The sequence below is a fragment of the Hesperophylax consimilis genome, chromosome 31 (assembly GCF_061612785.1).
Source record: "Hesperophylax consimilis isolate HC1 chromosome 31, BYU_Hcon_1.0, whole genome shotgun sequence".
Classification (NCBI taxonomy): Eukaryota; Metazoa; Arthropoda; class Insecta; order Trichoptera; family Limnephilidae; genus Hesperophylax; species Hesperophylax consimilis.
Genome location: NC_142866.1, coordinates 9,930,605 through 9,950,795, shown reverse-complemented (window position 1 = coordinate 9,950,795; position 20,191 = coordinate 9,930,605). Strand labels below are relative to the sequence as shown.

Below are 20,191 nucleotides of genomic sequence, written 5' to 3'. Positions count from 1 at the left end.
TTTCCTAAGCTGGATAGCATTAAAGACAGCGAGGAAACAAAACAAAATGTAAGAAAAACTTTAAAGCCCTCAGCTTTAGGTGTCCGAGTAACCGGCATGAGAAACATACGAAATAAGGGAGTAGCGATTCATACTGCCAGTGTTGAAGACCAACAAAAATTATTAATTGCGCTCACTAATACGAATTCAAGTACTTTAAGCGCACGACTACCAGCAAAAAGACATCCCAAGGTAATATTTTTCAATGTACCTAGAGAGTTATCCGATGAGAGCTTCCTGAATAGCGCTTTAGCTGGAATTCCAAACATGGAGCAAATGGACACTGGAGAGATGATTTCGAATTGCCGACTCAGCCATTTGGCTGGCGCTCGATCTGGCTCAACCTGTCATCGAGTGTATGAGGTTCCGGCTAAGCTACGTCATCTGTTAGTAGAACAGGAACGGGTATTCGTGGATTGGACGGTGTGCCGTGTACGAGATTTTATAGGGCTTACTGTGTGCTCTAATTGCCAGATGACTGGACATTCATTCAAATTTTGTAAGGAAAAACCAAGATGCGCTCACTGCGCCAAGGAAGGACACGGACGTGAATCGTGCCCAAGCGCTGAAGCCAAGCCGGTATGTGCAACATGCACGAGGTTCGGTAAGGCCGCGGACCACCCGACGGGAGACAAGGAATGCCCAGCTTATCAAGCAGCACTATCCAGGGACTTGGCAACCATCGACTATGGCTTTAAATAATTATATAGAAGATGACTGTGAAGTGGACTTTATAAGAACAAACAATTTGAATCAATGGGTAAAAATGAAACGTAAAAGTGAGATAGGAGATTTAATTTGCATCCAAGTTAATATTAGATCAATATGTAAATATTGGGATGTATTACATGTATACTTAAATAGTTGCTGGGAGTTTGTAGACATATTAATGCTATGCGAAACTTCCATACAAACTGACCTTATTGATTTATATGAGATACCGGGCTACACATGCTATAACTATTGCCGCACTAACAAGTCAGGTGGGGGCATTCTACTATATGTTCGGAATAATATTGTATTCAAACAAAAACAACTAGAATCGTTTTATTTTGAAAATGTATTCGGTGTAATTACTCTTCCAAATAAAGAAAATATTAGTATTTTAGCAATATATCGACCGCCGAATCTTAGCAAACAATCATTTATTGGGGAAATAACATCTGTTTTGACAAGTTTCATAGATCCTCTCGATAATGTTTTGTTCTTTGGGGATGTTAATCTAAATTTGATGAATTACCAAGATCCTGCTGTAATCTCATATGAAAATATTCTAGCTAGCAATTACTTAATCAAGTGTATAGACGGCGTGACTAGAGAAGCAATTGTAGACGGACGCGTTACACGCTCATGCATCGATCACATTTATGTTAGGTACAATAACGGGCATAAACAAGTGGACGCGTTATCAGCGTGCGTATGCGAGATTGCTATAGCAGATCATTACATGGTCGCAGTTAATATTAAATATGACGAGCAAAAGGAACCTTTAAACATTGCGAAGGAGATTATTGTTTTGTCCCAAAAACGTATAGACAGCCAAATACATAAAATAAATTGGAATTCCTTACTTGATGAACAAGACAGTATTACACTGTATCAAAAAATTAAAAACAATTTTATTAACCTATACGAAAGATGCACAGTATCATTCCTGAAAAAACCGAATAAAAGACCAAACAGGATCAAAAATTGGATAACTACTGATATTTTAGAGAAAATTAAAAAAAGAGATTTGCTATTTCGAAGGTGGAAGAATTCACCAACCAATAAAAATTACGAAAATGAATACAAGGCCTTTCGAAATAATGTTAACAAACTAATTACTAAACAAAAATCATATTTTTTTAAAGATAAATTTAAAACATGTTTCAATAATACTAAAAAAACGTGGGATGAGATAAATAAAATTTTAGGAAGAAAAACTAAAAGCAATTGTGATGAAGTCATCTCGCGATATGTGATAAAAGATCAGACAGTGGAAAGTGTAACTAACCAATATGTGAATTATTTTTCAGATACTATATGTCATATGTTGCACAAGTGTGATTTTAAAGCATCTAATATTGATACAGTAGAATTACCTCACAGTATGTACCTACCTAAAGCAACTATCACGGAGATAACAAATATTGTTAAAAAAATTAAAAACTCAAAATCTGCTGCAATGGATAGTATAAGAATGCACGACATAAAAAAACATATAAATATTTTAGCCCCAATTATTACGCACTTAGTAAATAGACTTATTACTCAAGCAGAAATACCTGATGATCTAAAGTGTGCTATAATTAGACCTATTTACAAAGGTGGAGTACACTCAGAGATAGGAAACTATCGACCTATCAGTATCTTGCCTGCACTTGAAAAAATCTTTGAAAAATATATTTCTTTAAAATTAAACAAATACTTACAGAAATTTTCCATTATAGACAAAAGTCAATATGGCTTTCAAAAGAAAAAGAGTACTGAAATATTATTACAGGATTTCTCGAATTATGTAAATAATGAATTAAATAAAAAAATGCATGTTTTAGTATTATTTATCGATAATTCCAAGGCGTTTGACACAATTAATCCGCAAAAATTATTAAATATTCTAGAAGCAATAGGAATCAGAGGAAATCTACTAAATTTATTTAAAAATTATCTATCTAATAGACATATCTGTGTAAAAATATTTGAAAAACTGAGTGGAAAAAAAAAAAATGTACGCCGGTGTCCCGCAGGGGTCAATTTTGGGACCCACCCTCTATATAATATTTGTATCAATAATGAGTAAACTATTCTCACATGTTAAACACTTTGTATATGCTGACGACACGGCACTGGTCATATCGGATGAACAATTATATACTGCGATGAAATATATGCAAGAAGACTTTATATCTCTGATTAAATGGTGTCATGACGTAGGATTAATTATAAATACAAAAAAAACTAAACTCATGCACATAAGATCTCCACATGCAAAAGTTTCCATCATGCCTGAAATAATTTCTCATAACTTTACCTGCATCCATCAAAATATTGTGCAGCCCTGCTCATGCGAAACGATTGAGCTAGTAAACGAATATGTTTATTTGGGCGTGACTGTTGATTGCTACTTTAAATGGGACATACAAATACACAAAATTTGTAAACGGCTGCGGGCGATAGTGGGTAGAATATACAAATTGAAGTGTTTCGTTCCTGTGAATACCTTAAGAATTATTTACATGTCACTCGCGGAATCAACTTTAAGATATGGAATAACCACTTGGGGACATTCTTGCAAAACAAATTTAAATTACGCACAATCAATACAAAATTCTATCGTTAAATTACTAGTTAAAAAAAATATTTTTTCGCAAAGACGAAACATTTCACTTTTGTATCAAAATTTAACAGTTTTGCCGGTGCAGGCCTTATTGTGGTATAAAATATTAATTCAGCACATATCTGACTCTGAGTATAAGAGGAAAGTTGAACATGGGCACAATACTAGGTTCACAAAGAATGAAGGCATGCTTGTACCTAAACATAATAATAAATACGGACAGCGAACCCTTGAGTATAATGTGCCTAAAATATATAATATGCTACCTGGTAATATTAAGAAATGCGAATTTCCAAATAGAGTCAGATATTTGCTGAAAACGTGGCTACTAGGTAGAAATAATTTGTATTAGGCGATTTAATGTGTAAGTTTATTGTTATTGTATAAATTAAGGTCTAAGTTGTAATCTGTAAAAAGTTGTAATAAAAATCCTGTTTGACAAACTACTTAACTGTAGTTTAACGGGATATATATGAAATAAAAAAAAAAAAAAAAAAAAAAAAAAAAAAAAAAATAAAAAAAATTCTTTGTTCATTTGATCTACATGCCCAAGCCATTTAGGCATATTTTTACAACCATTTTTCCTTTCTTATCTCTTACTCATTCGCTTAGAACGTCCGCGGATCTCCTTGGATCTCCCAGGACAATACTCACACGATCATACATGGTATTGCCATACGCCTAGATAGAATTCTCATTTCTTCTGCCAGTTCCATACCTCACTGTCATACATCAGACTAGGTACCAGCACTCTATTGTGAACCACTAGTCTCGCTTCTTTGGACAATTTTTTGCTAGCGCCAACTGCGTTAAGTCCTCCATTAATGGAGTTACCAACATTTACTTACATTTTCTTTAAATATCACTAATAGCAAAAAAAAAATATGAATGAAATAAATTAAAAAAATGATTAAGTAGTGGTGTGTAAAAAGAAAGTACTTTATTTTAATGTAAACAAATTATTTTGTTTACACCACATTAATAGATACAAAATCTACATGTCGACAATGAATAGTACCAGGTACTTACCGACCTTCCCCTGACTCATCTGCTCCTCCACTTACCCTTCAGCCACACAACATGCCCCATTCGAGGATTTTACTGGCTTCAGGCGGTTGGGTGCAGTAGGGACTCTTGTTCGGTTTTCACATTTAACGATGCTCTTGAAGTGTAATAAAAAAAAAGATTTTTCCAAGATAATAGGGTAACTTGTGTTTAAAATGAGCATGGTTGGATCAAAACCTCATAGATCACATCATTCGGTATGTAATGTTCATCAATAATAAATGGACTAAACGAACTTCAAAGAAAAAAAGATTTTCGATGTTTTAGCAGCCAACATATTTTTATAATGTGAATGAACAGAATGAATAACGTCTATTTTCAGAAGCACTTGAGAAAACCCATGGGTATTTTCTCGACAACTATCTGGTTCTGAAAAGTGATGTAATGTTTTAATAATAATCATAATGTGTACTAGGTCAATTAAAACTGAGATATTTCTATCGTTGAAAAGTTGATGTGGCAAGGATAACTTAAATTCTAAAAAAGTAAAATCTCATGTTTCTGCTGAATACATAAAAATGGTTTTATTATTTTACTATGTAACAAATGCCAAAAATATAGCTATGATTATAAATACATTTAATTGTTGCATCTTCAATATTTGAGAGCATGCGTGGATTAGTTGAAGGTACAGGCAGTACCTTTAATGAAAACAAATGCAAATATTGTGTGGTTTAGTAAATTAAAATGTAAAATTATTCCGAATAGTAAAACATTAACCTACTTCTAAAAATACAAAATAAATATATTATACACATATAATACAAAGGACCCTAATTAGTTTTCAAAGAATTAATCTTTGTTGTAGATGCATTCATCTGTGTATTGACTCAGCCGATCTTGAGAGTAATAAAAGAAAAACAGAATATAGATCAGAAAAAAGTACAGATATTTGATATGAAAGTATTGGAAGTAAAGTGGTGAATTTAATTAACGATTGGTTATTTCTCGTTATTGGGTGGATTGAAGAAATCCCAATGATGGTGATGTACAGTGCGCCCGTCTCCCACGCCTAGCATTATCAAGCCGGCAATCATCACAAGGAATATGACGAGCGCCATCTGGACATCTTTCTTGTCCTCCCCGCCTCCAAAGTGAGACGAAATGTAGGATAAGATGTGCCGCACAGATCTGCTGACTGAATTCTGGCAAGCGCGGAACAACTGGATGGATAGTTCAGAAACTGAGGGCTCACCAGTTGATCGCGATGGGGGAGCTCGTCTGTTGACCGGTCTGTATTCTTCATCGGAACTGGAGAGCGCTGGTTCCCTTTTATGCTTTCGGCGCCGAGTGTGAGCTGATGGGAGGTCAGGCTCTGACACTTCTTCCGGATGTCTTTCCGATGGATTTCGTAAACGGTAAAACGATCCTGGTGGGATTGAGTATTCCGGGTAGTACGCCAGAGGATAGATCGAAGACGCTAAAGGATGTACATGTGGTAAAGGCGGTCTTTCTGGCGGTGGTTCAGCTAAAACGGGATCACTTGCGGCAGCTGCAGCTATTCTTTCTTGAACATCCATTTGCGAAACGTTTTCTTGATTACTAGGTTGATCAGACAGTTGCTGATCTACCTCCGTTTGCGTCTCTTGATTAGTGTCAGGTCGTGGATGTTCGATAACTTGTTGTTGCGATTCGACAGGTGCAGAGGTTGCAGAAGTTGAAGTAGATGCTTCAGGAGCAGCAGGTGATGTGGCAGTAGCAGAAGGAACCATTTGGGAGAACTTTTGTAATATTTCCTCAATTATACCGGGGGCTAATTCTAGCCCCCTAACAAATATGTGCCCAGATTTAGAATTTAAATCTGCCACTTGTAAGGATAGACCTTCAATTTCAGATACTAGTATTTTACCGGCTTGTAATTCAGCCACATTCAATCTTTCTACGTCCAAGTCTGACACCTGCAGACGCCGAGTTCTTAAGATATCAATTTCCGCATTGTCATTTGGCAGACGGGTTCGTGATTCAGTTTCCATCAAGATATTTTCATCAGACAAACATAAAGGTTGCGGTGTTGACATACTTTCCTCCCTCGAGGGTATCGCTTGAACGGTTGTGGGAACTGTTTGTGATAAGTGGGTTGTCCAATTCTTTGTGTACGGGGGTGAATCGACACTTGGATACATACGATTGAGAGGAACGAAGGTTGTAGGTTCTGGCTCAACTATCGGTTCGTCGACTGGTTGAACAGTTAAAGAAGCTTCTGTTACTATTACATTCCTTTCATTTATTCTCGTTGGACTCGAAACCCTTCTTTCAATTAATATAGCCGTAGGAGACATTCTCCCCAAGGGAGTTCTGGGTCTATCAATTGGTGTTCTCGTTTTGCTTGCTCGAGAATTTGGTCGAGAAGATTCTCTAAACTTTTGTATTCCCCTCGAAAATATTTCTACATCGATGGAATTTTCTTCTGGCTCTTCTCTTTCCTCTTTCAGGAAATCAGCTATAGTATCGGGAATATAATCAAAATGATCATTTAATGGCTCATCCATACCAAGGTCATAATCGAAATCATCTGGCAATGGATCTGTTTGTGTTGAAACCTCAATTTCTATAACTTCTTCTTGGTCATATGAACTTAATTTCTCTTTTTCCGCTGATCCATCTGCAATCAAATAATTTTCGATCAGCGTATCTGATTCAATATTTTTATTAGTCACTTCATCGGAGTCATTTACGAAATCTGTTTCTTTTTCCTCTCCCGGTGGTATCTTCTCTTCAAACCCCTCAGAATCAATAGAATTCTGAGAATCAACCATATCCCGAGAATGTATTGATTGCAGTATCTGGTCGATAGCCGGAGAATTGGTCATATCCTGAGAATGAATAAAATCTTGTGGCTGATGTGCATCTTGAGACTGATTCAAGAAATCATCATCATCTTTCTTATCAAAAGAATCTTCCTTATCTCTCTTCTTTTTTGGTCCTCTTGGTGGTCTCGGCGGTGGAGGTAATGGCCGATCCTTCATTTTACTGATTACATCACCAGATTTTAGATCCTTTTGAGTTTCCTGATCTTCGTCTTCTATTTCAACGTATTGAGTTACATCTGTACTTGAATCATGATGTCTAAAATCAACTTCTGAAGTTGTAAGGCTAGACGTAGACTTCTTCCTTGGGGGTCTCGAAGGGCCCAGAGTACTGTAATTTCTCAAGGGTCTTCTCGGAGGAGGCGATTCTTTTAATGCTCTTGGTACGGTGAAGTACTGTCGTTCACCACTTAAGCTTTTAGCCGATCTTTGGCGTCGCATTGGAGCCGGGGGTCTTGGTGGAGGTTCTATTTTCCTATTCTGTGAATTTTTGTCCACTACTGCATACCCAGGGCCGTCATCAAGATCATCCATGAAATCCAAGTCCACGGGTGCGAGCTGTGTATGTGAGTCGAGAATAATGGATTCCGCTCCACGAGAAGTTCTGTCGTCATCGCAAATAGATGTTCCTCGTGAACCTCCTCTCGAGCGAGACCGATTTCTTCGAGGGAGTGCTGGAGGTTCTTCATTATCTGTACTATATGGAATTATATGTTCTGTCCGATGGACGATAATCTGGAGATGAAAACAATAGATTATTAGCGTTTTGAATATAATGAATTTGACACAACCCTATTTATGAACTAATAAAATAACAATGGATTCATTAATGTGATAAAAAGTAGCACCCAAGTAAAAAATATAATACAAACTTATTAATTTATTAATAAATGTTTTGTTTACCTCATTAGAATTTTTCTCTTCATTTGATATGGGCTCATTCCAATCATCTCGATCAAACATTTCATTGTCAATTGAACCATTTTCTGAATAATTGAAATCTTTTGTGCTCCTTTTCCTTCTTTTAGGAATCATTGGAACGTCTCTTGTTTGTTCCATTTCATTTTCATATTCGTTTAAGTTCTCCAGCATTTCTGGTTCCTTGAATGAGCTCGTGAATACGTGCTTTCGAATATTTTCAGCATCAAATGATTTAGCAACGGGGTCGGTGAAAATTTCAGGAGTCGACATTTCTTCAAGATTAACATTTTGCAGTTGAACTATATTCTCCGCGTGAGTTGCATCGTAAGGAGTCTTGTCCGATTCTTGTTGTGCTAAAGCTTTCAGTTTCTTAGCTCTAGAAGGCCTCACTGGCGGAAAGGTATAATAACCGTCATCATTTTCAGCCATTGTCTCATTGGTATTCAAATCCGCATCGTATCCAAGATGTTCATCATTATCGTCATCATCTTTGTATTTATAGAACCCAATGTTTTCACTGCTATCCATGTTATGATCATCGATATATTCATCTTGGTTGTATCTGTTTCCACTATCTATTTGGCTCAAAGCGTTGACCGGTGATCTAAAAGCGTCTCTTATTTCATCACTCAAGTACTTTCCTACTTCAATGTTATCTTGGGATATACCTTTTTGACGCAAAAAGAATTCATCTTTGTCGATTTCTTCTAAAACACCTCTTCGGTGCTGACCAGTGGATGCAGCAGACGATTCGTCATCTTCAGTCACCCTAGATTCGTCATATGCACCATTTTCTTCGTTTCCAGGTAGTATGTGTGGTAGGGAACTACCGTGTTCTAACTTTTGAACAGTAGTTCTTTCCAGTTTGTTCCATAGCTCTTGATTATCAATGACAGCTCTTGGAGTTTTATGGCTAATCTTAGCGTGGTGTGCTGTGTCTTCTTCTTCTTTATTTTCTTCCTGCATCTCTCTGTAGTCTTTGTCAACTTGAGCTAATTTTGTTTCAAAATCAGGTTCATAAGAATAATCCAGTGGGACGCCATATTGCCTCGGTTCGTCGTCGGTTTTAGAACTTGCATGATCCCACTGAGATGCCACTACTTGCTGACGATCTCTGGTCATCCTCGGGACAGTAGCAAATCCTGGTGGTGGAGTTCCTGGCCGCTCCTTTCCATCGCGTTTTTCTTTTTTATTTTTTCCGAATAATCGTGGATATGTTCGGAAATCGAAATTAATCATAGGCTTCTTATTAGAACCGGACGTAGACTCTGTAGAGATTTCTATTTCGTCGTTTGTTTTTGTTTTTCGATTACTGTCTTTATTTCGATTAAACGTCGAAAAATTCAATTTCGGCCTGTCAGGTAGTTTAAATTTGGATCTATCGGGCATTGAAAATTTAGGTCTGTCGGGGAAATTAAACTTTGGTCTGTCGGGTAAATTTATCTTTGGCCTGTCAGGCAGACGAAATTTTGATTTATCTGGAAAGTTTATCTTTGGCCGATCGGGAAAATTGAATTTAGGCCTTTCTGGCAAGTTGAATTTCGGCCTTTCTGGCATGTTGAATTTTGGTCTTTCGGGCATGTTAAACTTTGGGCGTTCAGGCATATGAAACTGTGGTTTCTTAATGGTTTTCAGTTTGGTTTTCAATTTTCCGGCTTGGGTGCTAATTTTTCCTGTTTGGTTCTTTATTTTCTGTTTTAGCTTGGATGTTTCCAAGGCAACAGTAGACTTCTTCCTGTTTTCTCTTTTGAGTGGCAGGTCTTCTAGAGCAGATGAGTCCACCTGACTTGTGCTGATCTCACAGTCCGTCCTCGATTCAGTGGTGGTGGGAGTATTGACGAAGAACCTGTCTTCTATTTCTTTCTGTAGAAGCATGGCGTCATGCTCCGTGTCAGGTTCTCCGTCCGTAGCACTGGCGCTGAAGGCCTCGTTGTCCTCCTCGGCCCTCAGGAACTGTCTCTCTTGGGAGGTGGTACTGGAGGCGTCGTCCGCCTCTCTCACCCACCCCCTTTCCTCCCCGCTGCCACTCGCCACCTCGCCCTGGCCTCCCCCTCTAGCTTCTCCCACATCGTTCTCCGTAGGTTTGCCGATAGGTTCGTACTCATGATCACTGAAATAAATCAAACAAATTGATTAGGTACAACATTCTTCCAGTGGGATAAATATTCATCCAATTCATATTGCTGGAAATATATATATATATATATATATATATATATATATATATATATAGGCAATGGAGCACAATCCACACAGATATTAAGGCACAAAAAATAAAATTATAGCGAATAATTTAATCACTGTATATGTAATATAAACATCTAAATTACACTAAGTTTTAATCTTAATAAATACATTTTTCATTTGGGTAGATAAAATAAGAAAAAAATATTATTATAATATTGTGTGTAGGTAGTATTTCTACTGCATAATATTGACATATTATTCAGTAGAAAATACCGATTAACCATCGCACTGTAATAAATCATTGCCAAATATTCCATCTGCGCTTTATAATAAACACATTGTAAAGATCAATATTTGCAGGTCTTTAGAATAAATAAGTTATATAAAGTACTAGTTATTTATAGTACCTATTTAGTTCTCGACAATTAACTAGCAAATTAAATAACGACATTAAATTTCAAAAACAATTACTTTCATTTGTTATATTTTTTAACATTTTTATTCGTCAAATTTAAATTGCAAAATTTGTAAATAAAAATAATGATTACGCACGCACATTTCTTTAAAATCACACATAGCTACGTTATTATAGTATGTACAGTTAAATATTTAAACTGTGAATATTGCTTCATTATAAGGAAATATTTTTTATGTAGCGGGTTTTATGAAATGAAATACCTTCATTCAATTAATGTTGGTAAAAATGGACAGTTTTCATAAAAACATCTTAACATAATGATAAATAGATATGATTAGAATTGTAAGTAAGATTTTATGCTTTACCAGGGTTCGCGTTCGTAATGAAAACATGTTTTTAAAACTTCAACAGTCTATTAAAACACGAATACAAACATACAATAAATATAATGATGTACCTAATATTGTGGACTTTCATATTGGAAAAAAGATGAAGAAGAATTTGTATACCGAATGAAAATAGCTGAACATTTTCTCAACAACAGGTCAGTTATATTGGGAGAGTTAACCTTGTCTATTTAACCGTTCCAACCCACTGTAACCTTGCCAAGACAATTAATAGAACTTATATTGAAATAAAAAAGTATTTACGGCAAGACCTTTTAACACGTTCGTGAATTCTCGCATTCATGTCGATTGGTTTTATACGCAGCATTGAATTGATTTGAACAACACAAATATACATATAAAGATGATTAAAACATAGCGGGCTGGTTTGTTAGTGCGAGTAGTAACAAGTGTCGGCAGAGAACAGTCTCTGCGGCAGGTTATGTAAGGCGGGACGCTTTTAGCGCGAGCTCGGGCAGCCACCGGCCGCCGCTCTCCACTTGTGTCCCGGTTCTATTCCTGCACGCGGAATACAAAGAGTTCGTCGCTAAAACATTATTTTTTTCTTGCATTTACATAGTTTCGAATTCACACTAAAACGTTTCAATTCGCAAATACACAGCAGAGAGTTATATAGAACTTTTAAAAAATGTTTGGGCGATTGTACTTTGCCAAAGCGTGACCAACGTATAGCACACCCACGCAACGCTGCAAATAAAAGTGATCGCTGGTTAGAGGGTTAATAACTGACCTTTGTAAGCGAATCGCGTCGCTAACCCTCGAAGGGGGTCTCGAACCAACGTTGGGGCGCTCGGGTAGGTAGGAGTCGCTCTGGAAGAACTGACAGCCGCAGCGCACCTCTCGGGAGGTGCGCACGGGAACGCTGCCTTCGCGCGAGGGGTACAGCGGCCCGCGGGCAGGGGTGCCGCCCTCGGAGGTCCAGCGCCGCAGGGTGCTCATGGCTCACCCCAGCGCCACTGTCGCTCACCACGCGCACCGCCACAAGTGCCGTGACACTATCCCCCCCCGCGATATGTCGCCACGGTTCTAATTCGGGCTACGAAGGCAGCGATATTATTGGGATCTTTCAAGCGCTGGATAGTGTTTCGCACCACTACCGCGGCGCTTTGCAATATTCGAACATAAATAATACAAGCAAATCGCAACCAATAACGCATTTCATGAGAACACTTACTTTGAGACATACATAAATCCTTCATTGCATATGTGTTTATGAAACTGACGTGGTTAAGTACAGGCAAAATAAACATTAGACATAATATGCTAACTAACCTCATTTTAGACCATACATTTTCCTTCCCGTCATCTGGAGGGTTTTCCTCCGCATGGTTAGGGTCGCTTATCGATTCGGACATTTCGAAATGAACTCGTCTATCCAGAGCGCTGACATTTTCTTGCATATTTTCATCTTGCGTATCCAATTTTAATTGTTGATCATCAAATATATCGTCAGTTACTTCGGTAATAGTTATATTTGGAGAACCACGCGGCTTATCTTCATCAATTGCTTTTTCAATGTCTGATACCTCTTCTGCTTCCAAAACAATGGCTTCGTTTGAAACGTCTCTCACTAATTTATCTGGAGTCATGCTTATGTCATACATTGCTTTAATTTTAGTTATACTTTCCGATGTCGATTCTTCATCGTCCATGGGATCATCAATTAAAAGACTTGGATCATTTGAGTCTCCTGATTTAGTTTCCACACTTAGGTTTGACTTTTGTTCACTATCCATATTTACATCTGTGGTTAGTGGTGGTACAGAATTGACAGCTCCACTCGATGGGGCTTCAGCATCCATTGGTATGCAGGATTGTGGTTCAGCGTCCATGAAGGCTGGCGGTGGTTCAGTAACCACAACATTATTTATAATTGATGGCATTTCCGTATCCTGAATGATGATATCATTCGATTCGCCGATTTCTTTTTCACTAAAATTTTCGTTAATCGGTTCATTTTTATCGATATCTTCATAAATATGTTCTTTTCTCCTTCTGCTCGAAGGAGATGAATCAAGGTCGTATATTTCAGGAGAATTTTCAGTCACAACAGGGCCAACATCACCAGGTTGCATTACGAGAGATATCTTGACTTCAGTCGGGCTCGGGCTCTCATTATTTCCCTGTTCTGCGAGTTTTTGTCTTTCTCGCCTTTCGGTTCCAGGAGAACATTCCAACGGTATGATTTCCTGTTCATCGGTAAAAGGAAAGATTTTTTTCTTATGACTCGCGTCCTTCTTAGGCAACATTTTTTCAGTTTTATGCAATGTTTTGTCGGCAATAAGCTTGATTTTCTCAACAAATGGATGACAACATTTAGAATTTCTGGGTGAGTCCTCCGCTGGCACTTTTGGTTTAGGTGGATGCTTCCTTTTGAGTATTCCCTTTGGAGACAGCGTGACCTTAGGTTCTTTGGGCGGCAGGTCAGGCGTCACGGATCGAGGAGTCCCGGCCGGGGCGGACTTCCCGAGCAGGTCCTCCTCGGAGTCCAGCGAGATCTCCTTGGAGAAGTTGGGCACGTGTGCCACGTCTTCCTCTCCCTCGCCGAGCTTGCGGCTGCTGCCGGGGGACGCGTCCAGCATGAGGATGCGGATGGACCCGTCTTCCGTGGTGGGGCCAGGCGAGCGGCCGCCCGACCGCTCGCGGGATGGTTCCCGGGACATCGAGCGCACGGAGCGGCAGGGTGTGCTGTCCCGGAGAACGGTCTCCGCCGTGATGACTTCTCCCTGCAGCGGCTCCTTGTCCAGGTAGGTCCACGGGTAGCCTCCTTGCTGGCGGGCCCGCTTTACGTCCTCCCACTGGTAAGTTTTTAACGGCACCGGCGGCACTGTTGCTTCTTGTGGTTTCTCTGGTAAAGATGATTGCATTTTTATAATACCGAAAAATACTTTTAATTTTACGAATAAGTGTAATATGTCGAACACCGCAACTTGAACTTAAATCGGTCAAACAATATAGATTATGAAATTAAAATTCATTTTGAAGTTACGATTTCTATTTCGAAATACTAAAAACATATTTTTGTACGTAAATATTTACGCGAAAATCAAACTTAAATTAAATTTAGATTAACGATTCACAAATAAGTGTAAGAGCCGAACAAAGTTGCACATTGAACGAAAACATGTAAGCACAGCGAGGGATAGGTCAACGGGAATGCATCTCTTTACCTTGTTATGATTGGACTGATCCTGGTCCATTACGTACCGTGGCTCACGAGATGTTGGACCATTTTTTGCGTTCACAAGTGGGCACAAATTGTCCAGAAATATAAGAAATGCGAATAAAACGTTGGATCGGCCCCCCCAAACTGCGAAAACAGGCCGGCAGTGGAGAGTTGCGCTGGCACTGAGCTAAATATAGCGCTGAGCATTAGTAGCTTATTTCGGGGCAGGCGCAGCGTCACAGGAACCAAACCGTTTTGGAACTCACTCACTGCTGCTCACTGGTAAGTGGTAAGTGAATGTATAGTCTATAGTCACAGTCAGTGGTTAGCTAGGCTGCATTAGCCGCGCGGTCAACAATAACATTATTTCACCAACTGTTGATTGTTTGCATTCATTCCAATTAATTGATATATATATATACATTGAAGTGCACGCATGTTTGCCTGGTCAATATTAATTCCTAGCTACTTCATCATGAGTTTTGAATAATAAAACTGTAATTTTAAAAATTATCAACATTCACTTAACAGATTATCGTAAAGATCATAATAATGTTTTACTCTTATTATATTTATTATGCGCACGGAAAAAAGGATAGTAGAAAAAACTTTCTCTTTTCTTTTGAATCCAATAAAATACGAACAAATAAAAAACTACCGTCACTTTTCTTAGAATACCAGAAATGTTTTTGCCGAACGGTGTCAAAGCATTTATGACAGTCAAACATATTTATGTTAATAAATCTGTAAAAAAAGACAAAGTCACCGACTAGAAATTCGCAGTGACTTTAAAAAACATGTATTTTTCTTCTGTAGAAATAAACAAACATAAACTCTAGGCACTTTTAATTGAGAAAAGTACATATTTTTGACCTTATAAGTAAACAAAGTTAAACTAGGCACTTTTAATGTAATACAGCTACATATTTTTGTTCTCAGAAATTAACAAAGTTAAACTTTACGCACTTTTAATTGAGAAAATAATGTTATACAGGTACATATTTTTCATCCGTAACATGCGTGTAAAAGACAAAAAAAAAGTTTTACACTAATTTAATCTTGTTCTCCACAGTAGGTTCTTAGTTCTTAGTAACCCACCCTTAGTTTTCTCTCCACACACTTTCTTCCTTTTATAACAATATCAGGCGAAATTACGTAATGATATTTTATGGACATATGTAATAGGTAATACAACTAGGTAATATCAAAAAATATCCTTAATTGTATTTTATTGTACTGCGTATGTCTTAATAAATAAATAAATAAACCCAATTTGATGTTACAAAATTTTAAAACCTATTATACATTATACAATTATTATTATTATTTTATAGTTCTTCATTTACAAATCGGAAAACTTTATTAAATAAATAATTAATCAGTTTACATAGTATAATCAATAATGTTAACTAAAATAATTAATACAATTAGTTTTCACTGCTTTTGATTTTTTTAATGTTCCTCTTCTATAGAAGCTAGCGCTTGTGTCTAGAAGAGTGGTGAGTATCAAGATGAAGAATATTTAGTGTTTGTAATTATGAATATTAAAATTTACAATTAATTAAAAAGATAGTTTCATCATTTTGGTGTTTTTACATTGAACTTATCTTTAATTGCTTTTAGTGGGTGTTTATCGTTTTCTATTGTTCTGATATTTTCGTTTAGGCTATTGAAGTATTTTTTTCCTAGATACATGTAATGATGTTGAGCAAAAGTGGTGTTACATTTTTGTGTTGGAAATATATGTTTTTGACGAGTACGACTTTCAGTTAAAAAGCTGGCATTTTGTTTTATTTTATTATTTGAGTTATTATGTTTTTTTGGACTAGATCATTAAATTTTAAAACTTTAAATTCTTCCAAAATTAGGTGTGTTGGATAATCTGTTGGTTTTTTCAATATTATTTCTATAATTAGACGTTGTTATTATCTATTATTATCTTTTATTATGTACTGTTACATATTATTATTATTACATATTATTTATCATTATTTATAATTATTTAAGATTCATTAAATTATTACCTATTATTTATCAGTATCTTTTATTTTACACAACTATCTATTAAATGGGAGCATCAGCACGGATAGAGTTATGCTAACATTACCAAAGATATTTTATAAAAAAAATTCTAATGTATTTTTGAAAAAAAATTCCATTATTATCTCTTTTATCTATTATTTAATATTATTATCTGTTATTATCTATTATCATATATTATATTAACCATCTATAGAGCTTATTCACATTATTGATTTATGGACCCTTTGCAAAAATGTATAAAAAATAATTTATGAATAATTTTGAATCTTCGTTTTGAAACTTCATAATTTTGAAATTTGTAAACTATTTTTTAGATATTTAAGTAGTCATATTATATCATCTTCTTCTGTCTTATTCGAGTCGGGGGTCAACGATAATGTGTCTCCGGGCGTTCCTTTAGCGGCCTCCGTCCATTCAGAACAGCCTCTCATCGTACATCCTCTGAAGTTGCTCCTTCTAGCTTTTCCTAGGGCGGCCCGTAGTATGTCTTAATTAACACCTAAAGCCTCTGACATTATGCAATGTGCTTCTCTTGCAGGTTCACATTACTTTCAATTCCAGATAAATTCGCTGGTTTTGAACGTATTTCATGACAAACTGTAATGTTCTATGATTTTAGTATTATAAATCGTCACGTTTTAAAGTCACTTAGTTTTTATTGAGTAATCTGTAATGACCAGCGTTCATACATTTCACATTTTGAACCGAAATCTTTGCCAATAACACTGGATTTTAATTTTAATCCTATGTCTAGAATGTCTCGATCATACAACGATCTTGCTAAAACACACACTGTCGTAGATATTTTTTCAAATAATATAACTTGTTTCAAGAAATATCTCCACGATTTCTGTACTTAAATAAATAAAAAAATAAAATAAAAAGAAAAATAAATAAATAAAAACAAATTGTTTAGTGGTTTAGATTTTTTTTTAATATGTACTCTTTAAATTTTTCTCCTTATTATGTGCTTCAATTTTTGTAATTAAGTTTGAAGTTTTGTATATAAATACTGTCATTTTTTTTACATGTTTGATTATGTGAATGTGCAAATGTGATTGCTGCAGACACATTAGTCAAGGGATATTTATAATTGTATTTTCTTTATTTTGTAATCCATAATTAATGTTTTTATAAATATCCTGTTTGTGTCTCGAATAAATAAAAAAAAAAAAAAAAAAATACGAAACAAGTTACTGTCACTTCACTTCTTATTCGTATTATTTAAAAAATATTTATTGAAAAATTTGCGATTCTTTTCAAATATATTTCTAATGCGAAATTCACAGATTGATGTTTAATTTTTAAGGTTTAATTGTAATATTTTGTATACAAATTGAAAGCGCGGTATTCTATCTTTTTAACACTGTTTAAATCATACGTTTCACCGTAATTCAGAAGGAGATAGCATAACTTTTGTAAGACCGTGTCAAGCTATTTATATATTTGCACACAAGATTCTACCTACGGGTGTTTATTGTCTGTGAAGAATATCATAAGTTATTTTAATGGAAGTCGATTTTATAGCATTCACAAAATACGACTAAGGGTACACGTGTACAAGTGTGGTTAAGAGGTGAGCAGGGTCGGAGGTCAAGTCGTGGAGTGCGCAAGTAAATTTTATTTGGTTGATTTGTATTATATCACAAATTGATCATTTAATAAGAGAATAAGGAAATGTATATATATATATATATATTTGTTAGTTTAAGAAATATTTTAAATGTGAAAATACTAAAAAATGTATATTGTGCTCTTGTCCACTCTCTGCTTATTTACGGAATCATAGGTTGGGGAGGATCTTATAAAAACAACCTAAACTCAGTAAAAGTCTCGCAAAAAATTATTATAAAGGTAATACTTAAAAAAAACTCTACTTTCCCAACAAAATTGCTTTTTAAATTGTTTCCAGTACCAAATATTGATGATATATTTAAGCAAACTTCAATTATAAAAATGTGTAAAGAAAAAAATAACACAGAATATCAAGAATTTTACAAACTGATGAGAAATGGAAATCAATTTATTTAGCCAATCTTTAAAACAACTCAAATGCAAAACCACTATATTTACCAAGCCATAAAAAACTATAATAATCTCCCTTCCGAATTGCGCTGTATTACGAACCAACAAGAACAAATAAATAAAATCAAACTTTTTTCCAAAAAAACTTATATTAAAAAAAAAAAATATATATATATATATATTATATTTATATTTTACACATAACGACATAACATAATATTATAACATTGAATCTAAGTAAGAATCGTGGCTCGCTTATCAGGCACAAGAGCTCCTCTTTTCTGATAAGGTATACATGACCAATTATGAACCTAAATATTATATTTTGCAAAATATGTATGTATTAATGTAACTATGATCTATATTACAATATAAAAAAACATATATATATATATAATGTATATTTGCTTCACGTTTGAGAGTGGAAAATTATCTAAGTATCACCCTGGTGTAAGACAAGCATTCAGAATTGAAACTTTGCTTGAAATGGTTTTAACCGTATTTGGTGACCAGATCTTAATAGCCAGATACATCTCCACCTTCCTTTTCCACATCTCGTTCCTCCCCTAGTTCCTTCAGCCTCACAACAAACCACATTTAAGGATACCATATTCTCACCAGGACTTTTGTTTACATTAAAAAGGAACCTAGGTACCTACATACGTTTATTGGAATGAGGGTTTGTAGTGCAAATGAAACAAAATGTGAGCATATATTTATATTATTTAGCACTTTATATATTATTACATTGAATGATTTCGATACATATGAATGAAATTTTGAATATATTTCATATTAAACATTATCTAACACAGAAAATTAAATAAATAAAAACTTACGTATGAAGGAAAATAAGCAATTCACATTTGTAATAACCAAATAAATGTTACAAATCATGTATTCAAAATGTTTATTGGGTGATCAAGTAACCTTTAATTCGTAGTATGAAAAGCATTTCAAATTATTGAGTTGAAAAAAACTACAGTGTGTTCCGAAAAAGTATTATTAAAACTAATCAATGAAGTGTGATTAAATGAAAATAACAATTACCTAATACCAAGCCTCAAAGAAAACATAATTTATATTTTTGATTTTGAAAATGCGTTTTTTCTTGAAATGTTTTTCGGTAATTGTGTTTTTTCAGTTATACGTAAATTGTGATGAACAAATTATTAATCTTACAATCATGAAAACTTTCAATAATAATATTTGTGATGTATATTAAGTAATACCTAACTAAAATTACATACTTAAATGTATGGGCCATATAAACAGAACACGATAATAACCAGTAGGACAATAATTGTGTTAAATAAATACACCTAAAAATTTGTGGTAATAATAACATTTTTTTATAAAATGAAAAAAACATTTAAAATTAGGTAAAAATATTAACTAAAACAATAAAATTAGGTAAGTGGACTTAATAATTTTGAAAATGTGTCAACGTTAATATTAAAGATAATATTTTAAAACTAATCCAAGAAATCATACTGGTGATTGCCCATAAAACGGTAATGACAAAATGAAAAAAACAGAACATGACAAAATGTTAAGTTAGGTTAGGTTGAATTAACCTGCGGAATGCCGATGGGTATCTGGATAACATTCGAACATACTAATACAATACTTATTAGAATCATCTTTGATGCGATTTTGGCCTTAATGCTTGAAAAAATGTATGAAAACAAAATCAACAACATTTTATTTACTCCGGCCTTCAACAGGTTAAGTTAGACTTATTGTTTATTTTTCTTAACCTTTCTTCAATGTTCTGTTTTGTCCTGGAATCCT

General features: G+C 35.2%; 1 protein-coding gene across 2 annotated transcripts; it reads right to left on the bottom strand.

Moving 5' to 3' along the window:
• Nucleotides 1-4,921: 4,921 nt before the first annotated feature.
• On the bottom strand, nt 4,922-14,487 carry LOC149409431 (uncharacterized). Of its 2 annotated transcripts, XM_089649934.1 has the most exons (4): nt 14,334-14,487; nt 12,436-14,011; nt 8,134-10,261; nt 4,922-7,965 (listed from the first exon to the last, which is right to left on the bottom strand). In XM_089649934.1, exons 2-4 carry the CDS (start codon nt 13,824-13,826, stop codon nt 5,365-5,367), a joined length of 6,120 nt encoding a protein of 2,039 aa, XP_089506060.1. In that variant the 5' UTR covers nt 13,827-14,011; nt 14,334-14,487; the 3' UTR covers nt 4,922-5,364. The 2 variants fall into 2 exon arrangements, with proteins under 2 accessions (XP_089506060.1, XP_089506058.1); XM_089649932.1 differs by having other exon boundaries at nt 12,436-14,360.
• Nucleotides 14,488-20,191: the final 5,704 nt, after the last annotated feature.